Below are 24,104 nucleotides of genomic sequence, written 5' to 3'. Positions count from 1 at the left end.
AGCAACGGATAAATGAATAATTTGACGTCAACAACAAAGCCAAAGTGATTTAGCAATCTTCATTTGCGGCTTTCGTGACTGCAGGAATCCACACTCTTTGGTTCTTTCGGTAAAGTCACGTGGGTAGAAAATAGATCATGTTTCGACTGGTCGCTTGTGTTGCGATCGAAACGTCGTGATCTATTAATTTTCTATCTACGTGACTTTACCGATTTAGCAATTGTTTTGCCTGAGTCGGTGAATTGCAGATACAAGTATATATGTAGGGCAATGTGATGGGACATCTTGCCTCACGTCTCAACACAATGTTTCTTAACCCTAACGAAACGTTAAACAGCGTCGATGGGCGGGTTGATATGAATGCTTCAATGAATGTCGTTGCACAAAGTTGGACCGTTCCCCCCCCCCTCCACTTCAACAAAAGCGACTTACCGCAACTGCCATCAACCTCGAAACCGGACGAACGCAACGGGCGACTCCGGTAAATCCAAGGCGTGCGAGTCACGGACGAGCGCTCGTATGAGACGATTCCCGATGTCCAGGTGGTCGTTAAAAATGCTACCGGCACACACGGGTTCCCTCTTGAGCAAGTGACAGCACGTACAGCGAGGGAAAAAAAGTATTTGAGCCCCTGCTGATTTTGTACGTTTGCCCACTGACAAAGAAATGATCAGTGTATAATTTTAATGGTAGGTTTATTTGAACAGTGAGAGATAGAATAACAAGAAAATCCAGAAAAACGCATGTTAAAAATGTTATAAATTGATTCGCATTTTAATGAGGGAAATAAGTATTTGACCTCCTCTCAATCAGAAAGATTTCTGGCTCCCAGGTGTCTTTTATACAGGTAACGAGCTGAGATTAGGAGCACACTCTTAAAGGAAGTGCTCCCAATCTCAGCTTGTTACCTGTATAAAAGACACCTGTCCACAGAAGGAAGCAATCAATCAAGATTCCAAACTCTCCACCATGGCCAAGACCAAAGAGCTCTCAAAGGATGTCAGGGACAAGATTGTAGACCTACACAAGGCTGGAATGGGCTATAAGACCATTGCCAAGCAGCTTGGTGAGAAGGTGACAACAGTTGGTGCGATTATTCGCAAATAGAAGAAACACAAAATAACTGTCAATCTCCCTCGGCCTGAGGCTCCATGCAAGATCTCACCTCGTGGAGTTGCAATGATCATGAGAACGGTGAGGCATCAGCCCAGAACTACACGGGAGGATCTTGTCAATGATCTCAAGGCAGCTGGGACCATAGTCGCCAAGAAAACAATTGGTAACACACTACGCCGTGAAGGACTGAAATCCTGCAGCGCCTGCAAGGTCCCCCTGCTCAAGAAAGCACATATACATGCCCGTCTGAAGTTTGCCAATGAACATCTGAATGATTCAGAGATCTGCAAAATGGCAATCCCTCCTGAGATGTGTGCAAACCTGGTGGCCAACTAGAAGCAACGTCTGACCTCTGTGATTGCCGTCAAGGGGTTTGCCACCAAGTACTAAGTCATGTTTTGCAGAGGGTTCAAATGGTTATTTCCCTCATTAAAATGCAAATCAATTTATAACATTTTTGACATGCGTTTTTCTGGATGTTTTTGTTGTTATTCTGTCTCTCACTGTTCAAATAAACCTACCATTAAAATTATAGACTGCTCATTTGTTTGTCAGTGGGCAAACGTACAAAATCAGCAGGGGATCAAATACTTTTTTCCCTCGCTGTATTTCGGGGTCGACAGCTGAAATGCTGCCGTTGCGCGCGTTAAACCAAGGAGCAACAATGTTGATGAGGGATATACACTCGGCAACACGTTAGCAAATTACTGGTGAAAGTAAAAAATATATTTTAAAAAAACCACCATGGAACACCAAAATGGGAATTTATTATATATTTTTAAATTATTACAGTATTTTTCATTTATACAAAGCTGATCTCCCAAGGCTGAATAACCACCATCTGCAGAAACATCTTTTTCTTCAATAAATGAGACTCCCAGTTAAGAGGTTGTACCAAACATGCTAGCCCGTACCTCTATTCGATTAATAAGGATCTTGGCCCATTGTACAATCTGACTAAATAGCATCATCACATTCAATGCTCCAAAGATCCAGACGGACCCGAATGCGTCACTTTTTTCAATGTCTTGACAGAGTTGACAAACTCTTCATGGGGAAATAAAAAGCTCAATCTTCGCATGTTACAAACGAGTGCCAAATAGTGTGTGTGCATACATCTCTAAACGTGTACGTACGTGTATATCCTAACACACACTCCACTACATATATACAGAATTATACAGTACTAGTTTGTTTTGCAGCTTCGGAATCCGATGCAAGCCTGGAGAATTCAGGTTCATCACACATTGCCTCGGAGTATGGCAAAGGAATGAACTGCGGCCGCAACGATTATAGGATGCCAGTCAACGAACACGCTACCGTTGTAGGTGTTGTATACACGCGCGCGCACACAATACAATTTACATCACACAGATCAGTTACTGGTCAATTCAACTCTGAAGGGAGGTTGCTCATTCCACGTTGTTCGCACGGTTTTGTTGACTCAATGATGGTTAGTTTAGGTGAGCGTTATTCGAACACATCAGCCTACTCAATCCCTGGGAATTCACGCGATGTTGTATAAATGCATATAACATGTGCCCCACCCAGTTAGACCACACGAAGACTCCTAATCGTTTGATTAACCCTGCCCACGTAAACCTAAACATATCCATAGCGCTCCATTACTCTCCACGTGCACTGCTTTTCAAACGGAGATCTGCCTGAAAATACTGCAGTCCCCACGATGTGAAGTTGCATTGGAAACAGACAATTCATCGTTCCAGGGAACTTGCATGCCAACTCCTACGTATCTAAGTTACAAGAACCAAACAATAATGTACACGTGGGCCGTAGCATTCTACACGCACCAGCCAATACGAGTTTTGGCATTACTGTGTGCATGTGTTCAGTGTACAATTCACTGTTGTAAAACGGTAGATGTTTCATTTTGACCATTTCTGCAAGTTTTAAATTTCAATATCGCCAACCACCTCACCAACCCACCCACCCCCAACTGCCTAACAAGAAATGTTAAATTTCTTAAAAAATAACTCTTATTAAAAAAGTAACATTTAAATAACCACTTCCTGACACGCACACTGTAAAACCAAGGCTAAATCAAATGCTCCATTAGAGATGGAAAAGACGTGGTTATGAGCCAAATTGTTCCAAAGTCAAAACACTGGCGCTCCCTATAATGTAGGGCCAGAACAAATGCACGTTAGCTCTGCACTGGTCGGGAATTTAACAGCACGTGGCTTTGTAAGAAATGCGAGCCACAGCCAGTACTGCACTTACCCACCCCGTAAACCACCCTTATGCATGCATGGCATGACCACACAACTAATGCTCTTAACAGCAGCTATACATATTCCAAATCAATGATTTTTTATTATTGTGGAATCGAAGAGATTTAATTCCATTGGTTCCAATATGCGTCACACCATATGCAGCATGATTAAGTAGCAGTGCAATGTACCAATAACATGTTGGTAACATTAAGTCATGAAGGTAAAATGGAAATCAGATTGGGTTTTTTTTGTTTGCGTTACACTCACGAACGTGGTGAAATAAATACAGCACACCACAACGGGACCATTCTGCATGTATTGTAATCTACTCTTAATCAACAAACCACCAACATTGATGAACATCTACAATATCGTAAATATTTACATAAAGCAATGGAGAAACGTAATCACTTTATGGCACAGCCCATTGCCTGATAGCATATTTTTTTCACTTTTGCGTTTCCGTTATAATCTACACGCCGAGCGTTCACAGTCGCAAAGCTATAACGGAAGAGAGAAATAACGGTGTCGAGAAACGTGGTCACTGCAGGCCACTGCAGGGGCGTTACGGAAGTGCGGCTAAGAAAACGTACTGATGTCGCATGACGTAACTGTAAATTTTAAAATGAATACAGATTCGTACAAGTAATAAAAAAAAACAAAAAACAAAACCAGATTCAGTGCAAAGCCAACATGACAATATTTCTCAATGCACCCTTTAAAATATATCCCCACTCCCTTATGTAATGTTAAATCATTAACCCTCATCTCTTCTCTTTTGCTTCACACGAACAACAGGAGATCAATAAAAGCCACATCACAGAAACCTATATACTTTACCAAAACAAATCTGCCCACAACATAAAAAGAAAAAGGATGGTTCAGTCCAATCTTGACCTGACCTCATATTTGCACAAAAAAGTACTTTGTTTAGAATAATGTCAAGTTCAACCACTGAAACGTGTTTACAACATACAGTAACATCATAGGTATGGAAATTGATGGTTTTATTTGTACAGTTAGACCAGTGCATGCCAAATGATGAACTAAAATGGTGGATATTTACTCTTGCTAGGATTACTCCCTCTCTCCTGGATGATAATTAGGTAGAGTTCCTGCGACTCAGTTCACTCTTCACTGAAGAGATGCGGGGGTTTTCTTCTGGTTGACTGACGATGTTGCTCTGTGAACCATCAGGTCATTTGCATCAGCCCTCAGGACAAAAGCAAAGTGACAAGATTTTTGTGATGAGGTCAATTTTAGCGCCACACCATCAACAATTTTCAATACGATGTACAATGCCGAGACTTTCAATTCTTTTGGTGCAGATGCGTCAGTGGGCAATCCCATAGTTTAATCTATCTTCACATTGGTGTAGATCTTCCGAACGAAGGCACTTGTTCCCATGTAGCCAACGGCTCCTATTTAAAAATACAAACAAAACATCATCATCATCGCGATGCATATTAATCACAATTTAAATGTGCACGCAAAGACAGAGCAAACATTCCCCCATTTAGCTTTATAAACTATAGGGGGCAAATACTATTGGCGAGCACCTATTCGGGCTTTTATGTCTGAAGAACTTATTTCGCATTGCACATTACAAACTGTGCTAATGGAGGTGCGGGGGAAGGACAACAAACTAAACACCCACTCATTTGTATGACGGAGTGGACAGTATCAGTCACAGCCACCTTTGTCTCCTCTGTACTGATGGTAACACAGCACGCCAATTACTTAAGTCGGATTTAAAACAGCTGAGCTCGGGGACAGGTTCAGATATCACTTGTTAGTTATATTTTGTTTAAAGTAACTTGTAGATTATGCTGTGCATGGCCTGGGATTGAACTAACGTCAACGGGGATCAATGCGCTACTCATTCTGCCACCGATCCACACAACTATGACGCACATGAGCCTGGTTACATTCGCCAGGGTGCCGAGATGTTAACTACCTCGCCTTGTATTCAGGAGACCATGGGTTCAATGCCGACCCTGACGCCTCTTGTGTCTTTGGAGTTTACATGTTCTTTCCCGTGGTCGTGTTGATATTTTTCGTTTTTTTTGAGTATTTGGCTGCTATAAATTTCCAGATGATAAGCCACTTTGAGCTAAAATCTGTGGCCAGGTCTCTTCTGAAAAAGAGCTATATAGCTCAGTAGGTCTTACCCAGTAAATTTTTAAAAATATATATTGGCAAGATCCAATTGAGACATTGCAGATTAGAAGGTTGTGCAGCTAGCAACCTTCAACTACTGAATGGTAGAGCCATAAGCTCTAATTGAGGAAAATTAACTGGTGTGGAGTGTAGTAAGTTTGATGTCGATGTCAAGCGTCAGTCACATGTATGGCCAGGAAATTAACAGAATTGCTGGTACAGTATGGTGAAGTGCACAGACCACACATCATTGAGATCACACCCACCCCTCTACCATTAACTATACACACACACACACCATCAATCAGATTCTGTTAAAGACCAATGCACATTAATCAAATTATATAATTCATAGCTTTTGTAGAACATAAAAAAAGGACTCCATATCATGAAAATTGATGCAGTCGTCATGCCACCAGAGAAGAAAATAAGAGTATAACTTCGCAGGAAGTCTACCAAGTGGTGAGTTTGGCATACAGGTCCCTTCCACCAGTGTAATTTCCACCACTGTCTCAGTGCAACTCAGAAATGCGCACAGCCTCATGCTCACTTGAAAAGACGATACTCTTTCATATTTTAAATATTTTTTGCTATCAATGTCAAGGAATTAAACCAATTACTTTATATTTGGAGCTCTTGCAAGCTAGCGCTGCAGCACGTTGTGTTATATAATACTCCTGGAAGATGACAATACCATTTCTCAGGTCCCTGAAAAAGGACTCCTACCAACATTAGGTGGCATACCTGTGTGCATGTCCTGCAGAAAATAACTTAAGGATTTATATTCGTAATTGTTGGTGAACCGGGATAAGATCATCAACTAGCCATACTGCTAAAAACCTGGTTAACTCAAGGATGGCTGAAACACAGACGGAACCCAGGCTCTCAGTGGTGCTGGCTCAGTGCTCTGACTCGGTATTAGCCTCGAGCTGCCAGGTAACTTCTGAACTTTAATATTTTTCCTCTACGCTGAGAGATAGCGACCTGCAATGTCCACTCGCAAAATGCCCTGACTTGGCAAAAGCGTCGGCCAGGCTTGGCTCTACCGAGGGCTTGCGTGCGCGGCCGCTCGTGAAGAGCGGGGACATCTGCGCAGGAACTCTCACGGACTGACCTGCATCCGTTGTATCAACACACTTTTCCCGACTGTAAACTTTCACTGCCTCCCCAGAGCGGGCCAAGATAAACTGGGCTTGACCCTGGCGGCTTGGCTCCCCGTGCCCTGCCCATTGTTCTCTCACTAACGCTGTGTGTTCAGTGAAGTGGGGGAGGGAGGTGGGTGCTTAAGGCGGGAGAGGAGGGGGGGGGGGGGGCTTCCTTCCTCCCCTCTTTTGGGAAAAATGCCAAGATCCTCTCTCCCTTGTATACAACAACCTATCAGCTGAGACAGCAGCAGGGAGCCAATTCCCTGGAGGTTGAACTCTCAAAAATGCCCCGACAAGCTTATGAAATGCTTGTTGTATTCTCTATCGCATTAAGTTTTTTTTTTTTTTGGGGGGGGGGGGTTGGTCACAATGCAAGGGTGCGCATAACGATGTGCTGAGGTGCGGTGCCACCAACACTCACCGCACATCACTCCCAAAGCGAGGCTGAACAGAGCCATGTATCCAAAGTAAAAAGAGGTTTGAAAAAAGCCGTACATCCTGGAAAATGGAAAAGAAACATTCAACATTAAATATTAACAAGATGCCCGGTTGTATAATGCATGGGCATAAAACGCACGCGTGTCTATAAACACTTCATAAATGTAAAAAAAAGTAGTAATTTTACATTGTTTAAAAATCAATATCACTTTCAGATTACATGCAACTGTGTCAATGTATTTGTAGGTAATGTTCCAATTTTGTTTGTTAGAACACCAGCCGATAACAACCTGCTATTGTCAAAAATATATATAATTTTTGTTCCCTTTGCAGGAGATGCAACATTTTTTTAAAACTGCAAATATAAATAACTGGGCAGTAGCAGGAATGCAACAGCGCACTGTGTACGACTTGGTGGTGCATCCAGTGGCCATAAAGTTCTCCAACCACCAAGTAAATTACACACTCGGTGTTGTATGCATACGATACACAAAGCACACACCTGTGTAGAATGACACTCAAAACATTCACAGCTGCTGCACTTAATGAATTTAAAATCTTCAAAATAGTACTGGTATATGCATTTATTGTGTATGTAACAAAACACCCGACCAGGTGAGGCTGTGGTTACAGTGTTTGATTCGCTATTGCAAGGATACGAGATCAAATATCTTAGGGGTCGATAAGTTAAGATCACTTTATCCATGGTATGACTATGGTTTGTTTCCCACAGACTGCCGCTCGACAGAGGCATTTCTAATTTCCCCGATGGTTCAGGGCTGCCCACGGAGTCCTGGCACATTGCTTTACTGTGTGGACTTTCAGAAGGTGTGCGCTGTAGGCATTCCAGCTGCAACACACATTTAAGAGCAGCCTTGGAACGCTCCAAACGTACAGTTAGCTAAAAACATGTTGCACCTCGTGATGAGGAATAAAAAAATCAATATCTTAAATACATAAATAGGATGCCACGGTGATGAGATGTTAACTACCTCGCCTGGTATACACGTGTTCATGGGTTAAATCCCAATCCTGATGCCTGTATATTTTGGAGTGTGGCGTGTTCTCCCCGTGGTCGCGTGGATTTTTCTCCGAGTCCTCAAAATGTTTCCCTCCACATTTAGAGACAAGCGTGAAGAGTATTTAGCTACTATAAATTTCCACGTGATAAGCCACTTCGTTAAGCTATCGATTATCGCCAGGTTGCTTCTCAAAAAGAGCAACCCGGCTCAGTGGGCGGGCCTTACCTGGTAAAATAATTTCAAGATTTAGAAAACTTACTTTGTTTTAAAGAAGAAGTAGTAGATGGAGTACATGTACACATAGGCAGATGTGGAAGCAGCCGCGAGGAAACTTGTCCATTGCCTGTAAAAGCAAGGGCCACACAAACCACTTCAACCTATAATCAGAGTACATCACCGATTCACAGATGAAAGGAGACTTGCGGTGCAGTACAAAGTGTGCTCATTTTCATGGAGAGATGGATCGAGTTGAGAATGCCCGAGGAGGTTCACCCTTGAGATGTCCAGTTTATGAGGATGCTGCTTTCTCCCCAAGCCATACATTCAACCTCAAACAATGTAATAATCAAAGGCTCCTAAATATCACCAATCCCTGGGCCATATCCAACTATGCACGTAAAACTGCATTGTCATTTGTAAGCTTGGATATCAGGTTTAAAATTATACAGGTTACATTTTCTCAACATTAAATCCCAAATGTGCCATTGGCATGGAGGCAGAGAAGAGCATTAATCAATCATGGATAGCTCCCCACCCCTACAGAGAGAAGGGTTTGTTTGGTGCTGCATTGGGGAATAACCCTGGAGGATGCCGCAGAATCACACCGTCTCTTTTCAATATATGACAATGACAAGGTAATGTTTGTTTGGCTGCATAGATGAATGGTGTGTTCCAAGGTAATCTGCTGATATAAGCCTTAGGTGTTCATATTTCAGATAATACAAATGTACAAATAGTAGTACCACTAGTTTGATTGCTGACCAACCAGAATGATTAAATCTGCTTTAACAGCAAGCTTACAGCATTAAGACATATGCCCATCTCATGGGGGCGAGCGCTTGTTTAACAGCACCGAGGAGTCGAGCTACTGGCTTCGAATCCAAGAGATAAACGTGGGTTCACAGGAGTGCCGAGTTTGGTGGCTTAAGCCTGGTCAATGATCAACGAACAAAATCACAGAAATACATTTCATTCGCTGTTTAAGTTATCCCAAACCAAAATGTCTTAATAACATTGGTTCACGGCCATAGAGTGAACTGCACGTTCGCTCGGCTAAATAAGCAAAGCTTTGTAGCTGTGGTCAGAGAGGATTTAATAGAGCTACAGCAGATATAGTCGTCGTGAGCTGTGCGGGGTCATTCCCCATCGAGGGGCTGTGTGGGTTGGGGATTCCATGATGGATGACACCTTCGCTCTGTGCCTGCTCGACACCGAGGGCACTGCCGGGGGATAATTGGAAGGAAAAAAAACGGGGATTGTGGCTCCAGCATTCAGTCACCCTGCAGCTTCATTCACGTGAATGGCACACATTTCACTCATTCCCATTGGGCACATTCACCGAGATGTAAACATCTCATTTTGATATGGTTACATATTTCAGACGTTCACATTTTTTTCCATAAATGTATCACAATCGTAAATTATTCCTTGCAACTTTAAAATTGGGGCAAATTTGGACCCTGACGACAGCACCCAACGGCTGCGAAATGCAAATATGACTTTCATGCCCAAGTTGCTGTAGATGATAGATGTTGGAGATGAAGCCTCATGCTCTTAAGACTCAGCACACAGCTGGCTCATTGGTGCGTGCACCGAGCACTACGCTACGTGACCACTCCTTACACACAGAGGCAACCCACCACACAGAGGCTTATTACTACATATGCGCGTTTGTGAATATAGATGTAAAACATTACTCTAAAATTGTTTTTTAATACAATGTTTAAACGCACTGCTAAAATATACATGTTTAAGATTTCCAAAATCTTAAACAAACACAAGATCCAGGTTCGTTTCAACACAGTACACAAAATCCGTGATTTTATCCCATCTGTAAAGGATGTGATTTCTGACATGCAATACCCTGGTGTCTACAAACTGAGCTGTGGTTGTGGCAGCAGTTACATTGGGGAAACAAAACGACATGTCTCGGACCGTGTTCGTGAACACAAGGCAGATCTGAAACACGATAGGACCAATACCTCAGCCGTTGCTGATCATTGGTTTTAACGCTGTGGGCTCACACGAAATTGATTTTTTCCAAGACGGAGGTACTCTGCAAACCTACTGGCTACCTTCAGAGATTTGTTCATGAAGCCATCCGGATATATAAACAGACCCAACTTCAACCGAGAGGATGGGTACAAACTGAGCAATCATTGGAAGGACGTCATTAACCAGGTAAAGTCTTAACTGACTGACGTTTCCATCCTACCTGCCTATGTCAGCTGTTATTTCCGACTCTGTGTGTGTGTCTCTCTGTCTCCCTCTCACCATGCGTACCCCTTGCTCTTAGGGTTTTTTGTTCCTGTTGCCTGGCTCTGACATTGCCACGCTAATCTTCTCATTGGCACGCCTCCGGTGGCTGGGCCGTCTCACATTGACATGCTAATCTCTCACATTTACATACAAATTCCTTCTCTAGCTCCACCCACTTACCCTTGGGTTGGGCCCACCAAAATCCTATATAAACTCTTGTTGCAGCAGCTCTTTCTCCTACGTCAGCAGTCCTCCTGCTGTGTTTGTTTCACACCTGATGACGGTTGCTTGTGTTGCGATCGAAACGTCGTGATCTATTATATTTTTTCTACCTACGTGACTTTACCGAAATAACCAAACAGTATACTTCATTCATGCTCGCTTAAATTACCGTTATGAGAAGTGCTTTGGACATGAATAACACAAATATATCAAACTTCTAGATCCATTTCACTTATTCAAATACCTACTATAACCATTGTCAAAACACATTTCGCAGCCCTTTGCCATACCAGTGTAGGAGCGGAGATAATTTAACAAAAATCTATGTATACATGCAGATCAGCCAGTCTCTGAAGGCAGTGGAATGCCTCAACCTTTCTTCTGGCACATCCGAGCTATACCAACACGGGGCCTTTAATGGTCTGGGTGGCTTTGCCACTGACAATTTTCCAAAATAAGCCAGAATAAAACCGTGCAATTTTGGCCTCAAAAGACATCTCAATCCGGCTTTGGGCCAAGTAGGGCCAGGGTTACATTTTTTTGCATATATTGCGTTAAAGGCACGGCTTGGCTTTTCTCATTGAAAAAACAAACAAACACGGCGGCTTCCAAATTGCGTCGAGCCGGCCACCGATCACAACGACCCTGGCACGGTTGTACAGCGGAAAGGGAGGTACAAAGTGTGGATTGTAGGACCGAGCCAAATGCTGATCACCGATGTCATGCGCTCCTAACCAGCGGTAGTCCTCGGCGTTGAGTAGGAAGTAGGTGCACACGATGGTGACGCACACTGTGACGATGCACAGAATGACGAGCACGAGCAGCATGAAGCCGTAGACATAGTAGATCTTGTACGCCCAGAACGACGTGAAGATGAAGTACCTGTGCGGGGGAAAGAACGCAAAGTGGTGTGGGCCGGAGCGACCCCAGTGCAGCACGGGGTGCAGGCACAAGCGCCCGCCGACACTCGGATGCAATGCTACAAATAAAGATCCATGAGCTCTTCGACATATAACGCACAACACACAGCCATCACTCTGAATTCACAACGATGTCCTTGGGTAGGTGGTCCAGACATTTTGGTCGTAAAAACCTAGAGTTTTTTTTTTATATCAGTGACTACGCTCCCATTCGCTGAAGAGTTGGCAAACCCTACAGATGTTTCTTCACAACACAAAGCTAATTTTTTTAAATTTTCTGCGAGGACTAAGCTATCCGAGGACGCAATCTAAAGAAACATTTGCAAACTCTTTGGTTCTATTCGGTAAAGTCACGTAGGTAAAAAATAAAATAACAAAAATCACGACGTTTCGGCCACAACACAAGTGGCCTTCATCAGGTGAAGGGACCGTGCTGTCATGATTTTTGTTATTTTATTTTTTACCTACGTGACTTTACCGAATAGAACCAAAGAGTATGGATCCTAGCAGTCACGAAAGCTTCAAATCTAGAAACATTTGCAAGTGCAAATGCTTGTCGGGCATTGACTCGACCCTATCATTCCTCCATGGTCAATTACAAATCAGGATTACTCTGTGGAAATAATTGGTGATTGTCCAATGGAGAGAGAGGTCTGTGCTATGAAAATGTGGAATATCTATCTACCACTAGCTCAAGTCCATCAATCGAGAAGAGCACCACTTGAAGATCCATCGTTTTGAGATAGTTCACGGTGTGAACGGAAGGATCATAGCGAGCGTACAAATCGACAGTTCCTCAAACCTATTTACACCCCAAAATAACCAAACGCCCCCTTTAACCAAGACAAAAACAAAATACACAGGCCAAACATTTACAAACACACCCAGATGCGTACATTTGCATACTCTGCTAGATCACTCTAGTGCTCGTTATATATATAAAAAAAATCAACATATGAGCCGAATCAACATTTAATTCACGTGCGAGTGGGGAAAGCGGTGTGACACGGGAAGGTGGGTCGTTGTTGCAAGAGGGGCAAGGGTCAGCGGGAGGATGAGCATTTGCCACGATGTGCAAACAAGTCCAGCAATGTGCACGTTAAGTTTCCAGGACACGCCATCTACGGGCACGCTTTCTACCCATAAATAATTCATGTTTTTCCACTGCTGGCTTTAATCTGGCAAACTTTACATCCCAGAGTGTTTCCTCACCGACTGCGTGCTTTTAATAACAAACGCGTTATCGGAACGTGTTAGCTAACATGAATAATCTACTCGATACGACCCAATGGAGAACACAATAAAACAGCCGGTTGAAATCGATGGCAGATTCTGCGCGCTCTTTTGAGTGGCAGGCCATTGAAAAAAATCATAAAACAGTCGGTAGAATTCAGTGGCTGCAACTTTTATGAGCCAGGCACCCGTGCCTGTTACACTTTGCACTCAAATGTCACCACCGCATACCGATGGGCACCATTGTTGTCAAATCTAAATCGACATTGATATTTTCACCACTCAAACCAACGCAGGTCAATTTTCACCTCCAATGATAGGCCACCCCCATGGTAGGAGCCACTATTCTTAAGACAGTCAACTGTTAAACTCTCACAAAGTGGTACTCATCACTTCATCAACCCTGGAGGGACCAAGAACCGAGCCAAAACCGTAGAAAACAAAAGCATAACTGCCCATCATAAACTTCTAAAGCCCGAGTCTCAAGACCTGTGCCAACGATGCGCGATAGAAAAAACCAGCACGTACATACATTTTAAAATGCACGCCAATATATGAACGGCCGATGCAATATAATGTTGGAATTAATGGCTTTAGATGTAGTTTTGGGCCATTAAGACATTAATCAACAACATCTTAAATGAGTCGACACTTAGATGTGTTGCCATCTTTAAAGAGAATGTTATGGATAGCAAATTTAGAAGGTATTTACTTATTCATAAACAAACAATAACAACAGAGATCACATTTACAGAGATGCTCATAATATCGTTATGCAAACAGCGTTAAACAATGACGCCCGGGGCAGGCACGTCGTAACAGAGTGCTCTCGTGAGAATCAATGGCTTTTCCCTGAGAAAGCAACAAATCAACAACCCTTAGATGTCCTCACTGCCTGTGGAAAGCTGGCGCCTTCCTGCGCAAAGACAATCAGACGTGTGAACGACACTGTGCTTTGTTAGGGCCACGGCAGGAGGGCGAGCGGAAGAGTCGCTCTCCTCGACTTACTTTCAAAATGTTTGCTTTTTTTCCCCCCCCTTTTGACAAATCTTTATTACACGATGTGCCGACAGAGACGAAAATGTGTTTTTATGAGCCCTGTCAAAGACCGGCCCGGGCTCTCCGTATTAAATTGTCCCCTGTAATGCAACTGGCAATTGATGGCTAGGTGCTGCCGGGAACGGCTAATTCGATTTTTAGAGGACTGATCCTCGTGATGGGTGAGGTTTGGGGGGAGTTAGAGTCCCAGAAGGCAAATTGGATCGTGTGTCTGCCTGGTGGCCAATGACAGCGCATGAAATCCACTTTAAATATTTGGTTTCAAACCAAATTGGGCCACTGGCAATCTCTGGGGGCTAGGGCTACATACAGTAGATGCGTATAATAATGTAAGCGCATAAAACATGCGTTACCATTTGCAGAGCTTTAACAGAGGCCTTTGCATGCAAGCACTGAATACAAAATAGGACCTTTTTGCCAGTATCAAAGTATGAAAAAATAATAGGTTTTAGAAACCTTTTGGAAAGAAATCAAGTCTGCATTAACCACACGTACTTGTGGTGAACAAGCCAGAAAGGGTAAAACCTCTTCTTGTTTTTTCATACGATACTGGAAAAAAGGTCCCGTTTTGTAGCAGCTCACTCCAAGCTATAAATGCTCCGATAGTGCATTGTCTTTGTACTGTTTGCCTTTTGGCGTTCTCTGGTCTGAGACTGGTGAGACTAGGCCTGAAAGAAGGATGTCTCTGGTGTAGGTCGGCCAATCAGTTTCATACATGGCATATATTATCAGAGCATATTTGTTTGCATATTCACCACAAGCACGCGTCGTTAATGCAGACGATTCTTTGAAAAAGGTTTCTATTTGGTGCTAGAACATCTTAACACAACTGTTTAATTGCCAGAAATGGTAAAAACCTATTCTTATTTTTTAAAGCACCGAATACGTTTGCACATTTGCTGTTGTAACATTTTTGGCGAAATTTATCCAGATTCCCCTTTCAAAATTTGGTGCATCCCTATGAAAAGGCTAAGTAAAGATCTCCATTGTTTGTATATATGACTGCATGCATATCTAACCAGCTCTGTGGAGCTCAGTAAATTGAAGATTTAGAGCACAAATCTGTAAAGTTATCTCACCATCAGCACGAGTCAATTAAAAGACGACTACTTGTTAAAAGTGAACACTCGTCCTATGGGGTGACTGGACCCCACCATAGCAATGTGCAATATCCACCGCTGGCTCTGTGCCATCGATGGAGGAAAAACACATCGACTCTTCAACTCCAATTCTCTAGTGCAATAGATCGCCACCTTGTGGTAACTTCTGTAAGAAGCAAACTGGGGAGAGCAACACCAGAAGAAGCAGCTTTGCGTAATCTCCTCCATGGATGCTTATAGCAAAGTCCCGACCAGCTGCTGACATGGAGTTACCGCACTGTACTTGTTTGATGCCTAACTCACAACCCAGACTCGTGTAGAAAGAAGCTGTGGCAGAGATCTCTCGCAAGTGCTTCCGGTGGTCTCTCCGAAAGGGCACGTTTGCCAAAACCACGACACGGCACTTCTCTCGGCTGTACAGGTCAATGGCCTCTCCCCTCCATACCCATCACACAATACCGAAGCACAAAATGCGTTTTACAAAAGCCAGTTCCAAACTTGTGTCGGCACTTAGAGCAGCACACTGTAGAATGGTATGCCTTGGGTAATTAGTTATAAGGCCGAGACCTTAAACCTTTAAGTAAAAGGATACAAGGCATCTTCCTGCTCAAAAAGATACTAGGACAGTGCACACCTCCCCAAACCAAGCAGAGCCAAGTCAGTTGTAGATATTCCAAATTCCCAACGGCAAGGACAATTATCTCCATAGGATGACCACGTTTGTGCTTGCACAAAGTAGTATCTATTTTATCAGCCCCCGAGGAATAATGAAACGTGTCAATCAATGGCCGTTTGCAAGCGGCCCGCGATTTAAAAGTCGGGAGTTCATATCCTGGCTGGGGGTTGATTCAACCCATCGTCCCTCTGGGGATGATAAAATAAAATGAATACCACTTTGTAGGAAGTCAGCAGTGGAAGTCCTATCATTAGAGACTTGCCCCCACCATAGGAATGAGGAATTTTCACCACTGGGTCAGGGCTGTAAACAGGACATAAGCACCGGCTCAATGTCCATTTGAGCAGGAAATCACTTTGACTTTTTGACAAGCAATGACCATAATTTGAACTCAACTACATACCCAATAAAGTTGAGCACTATTGCCACGCACATTCAACCCAGAATCTTAGATTCACCAGTTCAGCAGTGTCATCCGGGAAAAAAAACACATAAGCCCGTCAAGCCACCCACTCACCTCACATGATAATCTGGAGAAACTCGGCTAACAATGCAGCGCACATGAATAAGAAATGTGAAGGTTGCTGCTGATATAAAGGGAATAGGAAAGCAGGTGTGGAAACACTTACATCTCAATGAAGATCGAGCCGAAGGGAAGGATGCCTCCCAGACACACGATGACGGCGGGCTCCATGAACCTGCGTTGCAGAAAAAGCACAAGCGGTAGCCAGCGTTGAGACGCACCAACGCCGACAATCACCTACTTCACCTGAAAAAAATGATCCTCGCAACTATTTACTACAAGCTTTCATGTCCTCCGAATAGCATGGTGTGCCATGTACGGTGCGAAAGAAGCTCAACTTACATACATACATGTCAACGACAAATACATGGTTAGAAAGATAATATTTCAAACTTGCATTATTGGTTTTAAGGGGTTAATTGTAGCCTCGACTTTACATTAAATTAATGTGGCATTTGTAATGGGGTCATTTGAGGCAATGAGGGTGGAAGCACTGTCATGTAAAAGCTAGGCAAGCTGGCAATGATACTGTTTGTACGTGCGTGCATATTCAATGCAAGTGCTGTTCGGTGGAAAAATTGCTTATAGATCATCAGCCAGACTGAACACCTGTCTGGCCTTATTACACTTTGCTCAGACTCAGTTACATTGCGATTGCTTAAAATGGTTCAATAACTGACAGTGAGAGAGGACATAATATCAGTGTTGTTGAAGCTATCTTATAATTAGATCGTGGCACTGGTGATAATCACATCGCTACCATAATTAGGGGGCATCAACACTCGGAGCATGAGATGAAGAGAGGCATGTTACATGATAACCTGCACAGAGCAACATCAAAAACAGCACTACAATTGCCTGTAATTACAGGTTTGACAATGTGACATGCAAAACAAAAATTACTGTTTACCAATGGAGTACAAAAAAAAAACACTTGGAAAACACTCGTGTGGAATAAATATCCGCTGCAGTGCTCACATATTGACTTCTTTAACTCGGACATATGTAGCCTGTGAGAAAAAAATGTCACTCAAATCCAGCATAAATATGCAAGAGGAAGTGTGTGCAAGAGCCTTGGACGCGCAGAGTCAAAGGCTAAGTAAACCACGTCTTCTCACAGAATATGGCCAAGTATGTTTTCCACCTAACGCGGGAACTCGAGTTTTCGCCAGATAACAGTCATAATAATTCCCTGTTCAGATGGAGCTGCGCAGAGTCCAGTTTCCGGGTTCCAAACAGGTCCAACTAAAAGAGTCTAAACGGCACAAGTAGGCCAAGCAATACGGTGGTATCAGCAACACTGGCTGTGATGGGATTATTCAATGTGCTTAGAGCATGTGAATCACAATGATGAGCTTTTGAATTCAAATTAAAGTGAGAGGTTGACTGTTAATCATCCCTCTGAAGTCCCATTTTGTTGGAAGTGAATAGCTGTTGTTCCTTCATAGAGACTGGCCCCCTCATAGGAGTTGTATACCTCGTTCGAGACTACTAAAGAAGACAAAAATTTGAATGAAGGGTTGTTAAACGACAACCATTGTCAGAATCGATTTCCGGTTCAGAAAGTGAGGAACTAGTCACCATTCTGAGTGGAATTTGAGTAAATGAATGCACCGATTGGCAAGTGCGAACATAAAAAAACCATGGCGGCCTAAGTCCATTTGCCTAAATTTCTGAGTTAAAAGGTAAAATATTTAAATTGCTTGCTTGCACCACTGCTCACAGAAGAGCCTTCACTTGAAGGGGCTCCAGTGGGTATTTTTTCTGCTCTTTAACAATGAGCAGACATTTTCAGCATACCCACACTTCACCCCACCACACGTGACCTGATAACTGGTTCACAAATTTATACCGCTGGAAGGTATTTAAGAAAACATATTCCATAAACTAATCTGCCATGCCAGCAGAACGAATTAAACCAGTGACCTCTGGATTGTAAGTCCAGCGTGCTAGCCATTACATCACAGCAGCTCCCTTAGTTGCCAATTATTATACATGTTATGTTTATTGCTTTAGACAATTCTCCGTGCGATTTTTTCTCTTCTCATTTGGTTACCGGTAATAGAAAATAATGATTTTAACAATGTTAGCAAGGACACTTAAAAAAAAACATTTGCTGGCTGCCAGCCTCTTCATGTTGACACCACTGCATAGTTGCAATCCATCTCCCATCTCCCGTGAGTGCTGCGATTTAATTAATGCACCTCATCTCTCGTTTCTTTGCCCACGTTGCCTCTCAGCTGCTGTGATCCAATCACTTCCGCTATCCATCACCTATAATGCGTTCTCATGACAACATCCTGCCAACATTCATTTGTTTTTATAGTGAATGGGTTGTCAACCTTGTTGCCTCTCTGCGTTACTCTTCTTGTCCCCAAGGCAATCCGAGCATTCATCTTCTGCACTTCTTCGTGTGCTCTCTAGTTGTTTTTTTGACACAAGTGTCACTGCCCAGTCATCATGATGTCTCTGATCCTTAGCACCCCTGACATGGACTGCTGACAGGACAGCATTGTGCTTTTCAAGGCAGGAGTCGGTTTTACAAATCCGCCGTATGGTACGATCGTTGAAATAAATACTGCATCTTGCCTGCAGTGACAATATTTATTCAGAAGTTCTTCAAGATCAATTTCCTGCCATTACAAATGCTGTATTCCTATAATTTAGAGCCAAACAAGTCAAAGTGTCTCCCTGTTTAAATTACCATGAGGCTAACTGATCAAAGTCTTAGTCGATGACAACACCACCTTGAATGAACCCAACCTCATCAGATGTCAGAAGCCTGGGGAGAGGGCTCAGCCGGTTTTAGTGCTCGAATGAGTAATAAGTTACCTTCCCAACGCTGCAACAAACATGAGGTTTACATGAATTATTTTGGTTGCCTTTTAAAGAATTTCCACCCGATCCATCCGAGCTCTCATTATGCAACAAGACCCAGATTTATCAACTCGTTTTGACAGCAACTGACAGTGGACAAAATGGATGCTGGAAACGTGATATCGTGAAGGGCGGAAGGACTTGCACGCTGCACAATTCAAACCCGGCAATAGGAAGCGGTTAATGGGCCTCGCTGAGGAAGCGTTCGTTTATTTTTGCCCGCAATACTGGTGGACGCACGGACGGGTAAGGAGGCCGACCTCAGGAAAGGGCCTCACTCGTGCTGCACTTTTGCTCGAATCGTGGATATTCTTGGCTGTGGCATCGACAGAAAATGTAAAAAAAAAAATCTACTCATTCCAAAAAATATGCTGAGATTTGAGAAAAAAAATGTTATGGCCTCAATTTCATGCAGGAGGAAGTGAACATTGTCTGAGAGTGAACAAAAAGTCCACTCCAGTGTTTGAATAACCTTTTCAAATTTACTTATGCACAGAGGGAAAAAAACCCCCATGTTTGTGTTAAACTCCTCTGCAAGCATTTATTTGACAAGCGCTATTTGCATTGTACAAGACCTGTGTCTCATGTATAAAATGACCAGCGCTTACATTGTTTTGTGCATGTTTGGTTAACAAGCTCTGGCTACTGAATGGGGGAGCAGTGGCACAGTGGTGAGCGCACCGTGAACCGCACTGTGAACCCAATGCGGTGTGTTCCAGCAATCAAACCGAGTTTTATTCCAAACTACGTGTTTTATTCCTGGCCATGACTAACATCAGCGGGGCGAGTCGTACCCCAATTCAGTCCTGGTTCCCCCATTGACCAACCGACATGAGCCAGTGTATTTAAGTAGGCGACTAACATAGTTAAGTAACCACGACGGTCGGTGTGGGCTGAGTGTAATGTTGTGCTCTTCCCATGGAAGATTGGAAATATTAAAAAGCTCAACTGAAAAATTTAAACGAAAAAAAAATAAGCCCTTGATTAATTATTTTTGCAGATCGATTTACTTATTTAACCCGATTAAGACCCACTAAGATCCAACTTATTTATGAAAGTGCCTAACACTTTATATTGAATCTATTTTTTTACTTTTAAAACAAAAAATTGAGATGAATACATAACACGTTATTTTAATTAAAAGTGCGTTGGAATCCTATGAATATTACTTTTTCTCAGCCACAATCACATCAAACAAAGCCTCTGTCCCAAAGAACACAGAAAAAGAACCAGCAAATAACAATACTGAATATAGAAATAGATTTTACCCTTTTAACTGGCACAAAAACTGACACCTTTATTCAAGGCATCATGTTTGCAATAACCACAACACAAGCAGTCAAAATGCAAACAAAAAAGACAACTCTGATAATAATATGCACTGTCCTTGAATTTGATTGATCCACACCCGAGACGGCTTTTCTTAGAGCCTAGTCTCCATTGGTGTTGAACCAGAAGACGCCAAAAGTGCATATTATTATCAGAGTTGTCTTTTTTGTTTGCATTTTGACTGCTTGTGTTGTGGTTATTGCAAACATGATGCCTTGAATAAAGGTGTCAGTTTTTGTGCCAGTTAAAAGGGTAAAACCTATTTCTATATCTTGTTACTGACAAAGGAGGTCTCATAATAACAATACTGAAGTTCATGTTTTGCAACAAACCGCTGCTCACACTGGTCCTCGCGTACCTGGGCCGCAAACCTCCATTTTCATAAATGAGTTTCCTCAAATTTGGTGCACATCACATGATCGCACATGAGTGCATCCTGCCTGGTTTCCAGCCACTTTCCTTTTCCTGTGCACTCCGGAGCAGGAATTCCTCATCGCTTACGAGGCAAAACACGGGCGCATTTTTACTGTCCGTGTGAGCGAGTTGAGCGTGTGAGATATTGTGGCCGTCAGTTTAGTATATGCTATCATTACGCTATTACTCAATATCACTTTGTTTTCTCCGTGATTCAATTTGCATTCATTCACTAATTATATCAGAACTTATCCGCAGAGATATTGAGGAAATTCCAGACAAGAAAATGTGCGGAAAGCAGGAGCTTCTAGTGTCCTATTGGGCAGATGTTTTAATGTGAGGCTCTTTTGCTTCTGTGCTAAACACACATTGCACACAAAAAACGCCAACTATACTAATAAGTAACACAAGAAAAGATAATTTGTTCATCTCATCTCTACAGCAGAGATAAAAAATGAGCGCCAAGGACTTTTTTGTGGAGGCTTGTGGCGCGCGTGTGGCGTTACTTAGGTAATGACCAAGCTGCCTGTCCAATCTCTAGACCACGAGGTTTTTTAAGATATCAAACAATAAGGAGAGCAATGATTTACTATAACATGATCTACCGAACAGACTTGCATCTTGATTTGTCTGTATGGATGTATATTTTGCATCAGAGACTGAGGTGACTTTCATTCCAAAATTGAGCTGATGATTTGAACTGATCACCAACAATTATGTTTTGATAAAACGAGCCAGAGAAACAGAAGAAAACTGCATTGGTAAAATGAGCGAAAGGCGAGTCATGCCTTTTGGGGATATGGGTTTGTTTGACCATACTTCACCATACTATTCAGTGTGATTGGTGACGGGGGTGAGAGAACAGGGTTTCAGGGGCGGTTCAGATTTAGTTCACTATTCATGTTAGCTGTGGCCAAGTATCAAACTCAAAGTTTCCAGGTTCATAGCGCAGTGTGCTAACCACTGCACCACCACTCAATCTCTCAGTTAGTTAATTAATTAAATTCTGCCAATAACTGTCCTTGGATTGAAAGAACAAAACCCCATTTCTGTGCACTTCCTCTACTGGCGAAGCAAACAGACATTGGCTTCGTGTTCAGAGCTATCCCATTTCCCTCTCAACAAGCTCAATCTGCAATTCCACGCATGCTTGTTTTGGAAGATTAGAGGGCTCGGCTTCGCAAAAAATTAATTGCACATTGTTTCCAAAACTCAGAACCTATGCCAAGGTTCCTAAACCAAATGTAATGCTGTTGCTATGTGGCATGAATACACAATGAATCTATCAGTTAAGTAATCCTCCCAAGATAAATTGACTGTCTTTTTATTTCCCAAGCAGAGAACCCAATGAAACTGTCTTTGAAAAGCAGGCATGAGACATTATCATAACTATGCAATGTATTCTTTACAATTAAATGTGGTCATGTCCTTATAATGGATTTGGGTTTTGACGGCACACGAGAACCTCCTGTTACAAATGAGTATCTGAAATATTCACCGAATAAATGTGGTATCACAATGTTATTCTCCACGCATGGGGAATGTTAACACCGTGAATCAATGCTTATTTGCAGTTACTCATTCATATCCTCTCGCACTATTATTACCCTTACAGCCTCTAACTTACGTTCACTCACTGACGCTAAATCACTTAGCTTGCATTTCACTCAACCTACTAACATGTCATTCACTCACAACTCAGACGTACACGAAAAAAGACCCACCTCATTAAGCCATAGACCACATGGGCAAGTGCTTTTGGTGAACACTACAAAGTCCACCACGTTACACAAATGGGGAGATGTGGCCAGCGCAATGCAGTCAATTTTCATTTTTGCTGTTGATAATATTTTTGCATGGCACCAAGTAGTGTAAACCTGATAAAATGAATATCCAAGATTCAAACCCAGATTAAATTATTTTTATTAAAACTAAACAAATTTGATTTTACTGGGTAAGGCCATGGAGCGATATAGCGTTTTTTCAGTAGCAACCTAGCCACAAATGATAGCTCAATTATGTGGCTTAGCGTGTGCAAATGTATAGCAGCCAAATACTCGAAATGTATGTTTCTAGATGTCGAGTGAAATACCGGAGGACCCGGAGAAAATCCACATGACCACAGGAAGAACATGCAAATTCCAAATATACAGGCGTCAGGGTCGGGATTGAACCCACGACCTCTTGTATACCGAGCGAGGATGTTAACATCTTGCCACCGTAGAGATCCATTGGATCATAGTGCAGTAGTTTATTATAAAAATTCGGTCACAGTCCCTATGATCACTGTTACGTTACAATTATGGCTTTATTTTTTGGTGATTTCGAAAACGTTTTTTGGTTTGGACATGTTTGTTTTGTTGTAGTACGGAGTTAGACTGATGGCCTTAATCTTAGTTGTCTTGTGGTTGTGGTTGTTGTTGTTTGACTTGCATCCCACTGGGATTTTTTCACACGGCGTTGGTGTACGGTGCTTTTTTCAGGAATATTTTGCTGTTTTTTTCATGGATTTTCTGTTTGCACAGTCACATAGTCACTTTAAGATGTTTTCTTGTTCGTGTTTTTGTTTTTTTGTTTGCTGTAGTTGCACCAGATTCAAGAGCCAAATGGCTCACAGGGCTATACCAAAATAAAGAAACTGAAACTGAACTGAGTAAGCAAAACCCCGTGGCATCACTTCCCCGCCCACCACACAATTCTCCGGCTTACCTCACTTTCTCACGTATTTATTCAACCACACTGCTAATCACTCACCAAACACCAATGCTCACTCACACTGTTCTCACCCACTCTCTCAACTCACCACTTCTTCTCAGGGATGGGCCTTGGCACCGCGTTCACACGGCACGGGAAGTTGGGCTGCCCCGAGAGGTTCCTGCCCAAGATGGTCCCCACCAGGTTCAGAGGTAAGATCACAAAGAAGCATATGCACGCCACCGCCACCTGCCAGCCAGCAAAACAATAGCATGTCAATTCACAATCAACCAATCAACAAACCCGTCACGTAAATCGATAAATCCATCAGTGTTCATGGGCGCCTTGGGATCCCTGTAAAGACACTTACCTCTGGGCCACACTTCCAAGTTCAATTCTCCCCTTAATCCCCACGTGTCCATGTAGAATTACTAAACGTTTATGTTGCAAAGGGGATCGAGTCT

General features: G+C 42.7%; 1 protein-coding gene across 1 annotated transcript in view; it reads right to left on the bottom strand.

The window, feature by feature from the left end:
- Positions 1-1,863: 1,863 nt before the first annotated feature.
- The window catches only part of TM9SF3 (transmembrane 9 superfamily member 3), a 62,533-nt gene continuing 40,292 nt past the window's right edge, over positions 1,864-24,104 (bottom strand). Inside the window, exons 10-15 of the mRNA XM_032949701.2 lie at positions 23,750-23,889; positions 16,433-16,501; positions 11,551-11,697; positions 8,375-8,458; positions 7,077-7,153; positions 1,864-4,771 (exon numbers count right to left, since the gene is read on the bottom strand). Coding sequence (XP_032805592.1) covers positions 4,704-4,771; positions 7,077-7,153; positions 8,375-8,458; positions 11,551-11,697; positions 16,433-16,501; positions 23,750-23,889 — 585 coding nt within the window. The 3' untranslated portion in view covers positions 1,864-4,703. The remainder of the gene's footprint in view (positions 4,772-7,076; positions 7,154-8,374; positions 8,459-11,550; positions 11,698-16,432; positions 16,502-23,749; positions 23,890-24,104) is intronic.

This window comes from Petromyzon marinus, chromosome 8, assembly GCF_048934315.1.
Source record: "Petromyzon marinus isolate PM22_M1 ecotype Great Lakes invasive population chromosome 8, UKy_Petmar_22M1.pri1.0, whole genome shotgun sequence".
NCBI lineage: Eukaryota > Metazoa > Chordata > Hyperoartia > Petromyzontiformes > Petromyzontidae > Petromyzon > Petromyzon marinus.
Note: the sequence above shows the minus strand (reverse complement) of the source record. Positions and strands in the feature narration are given on the sequence as shown.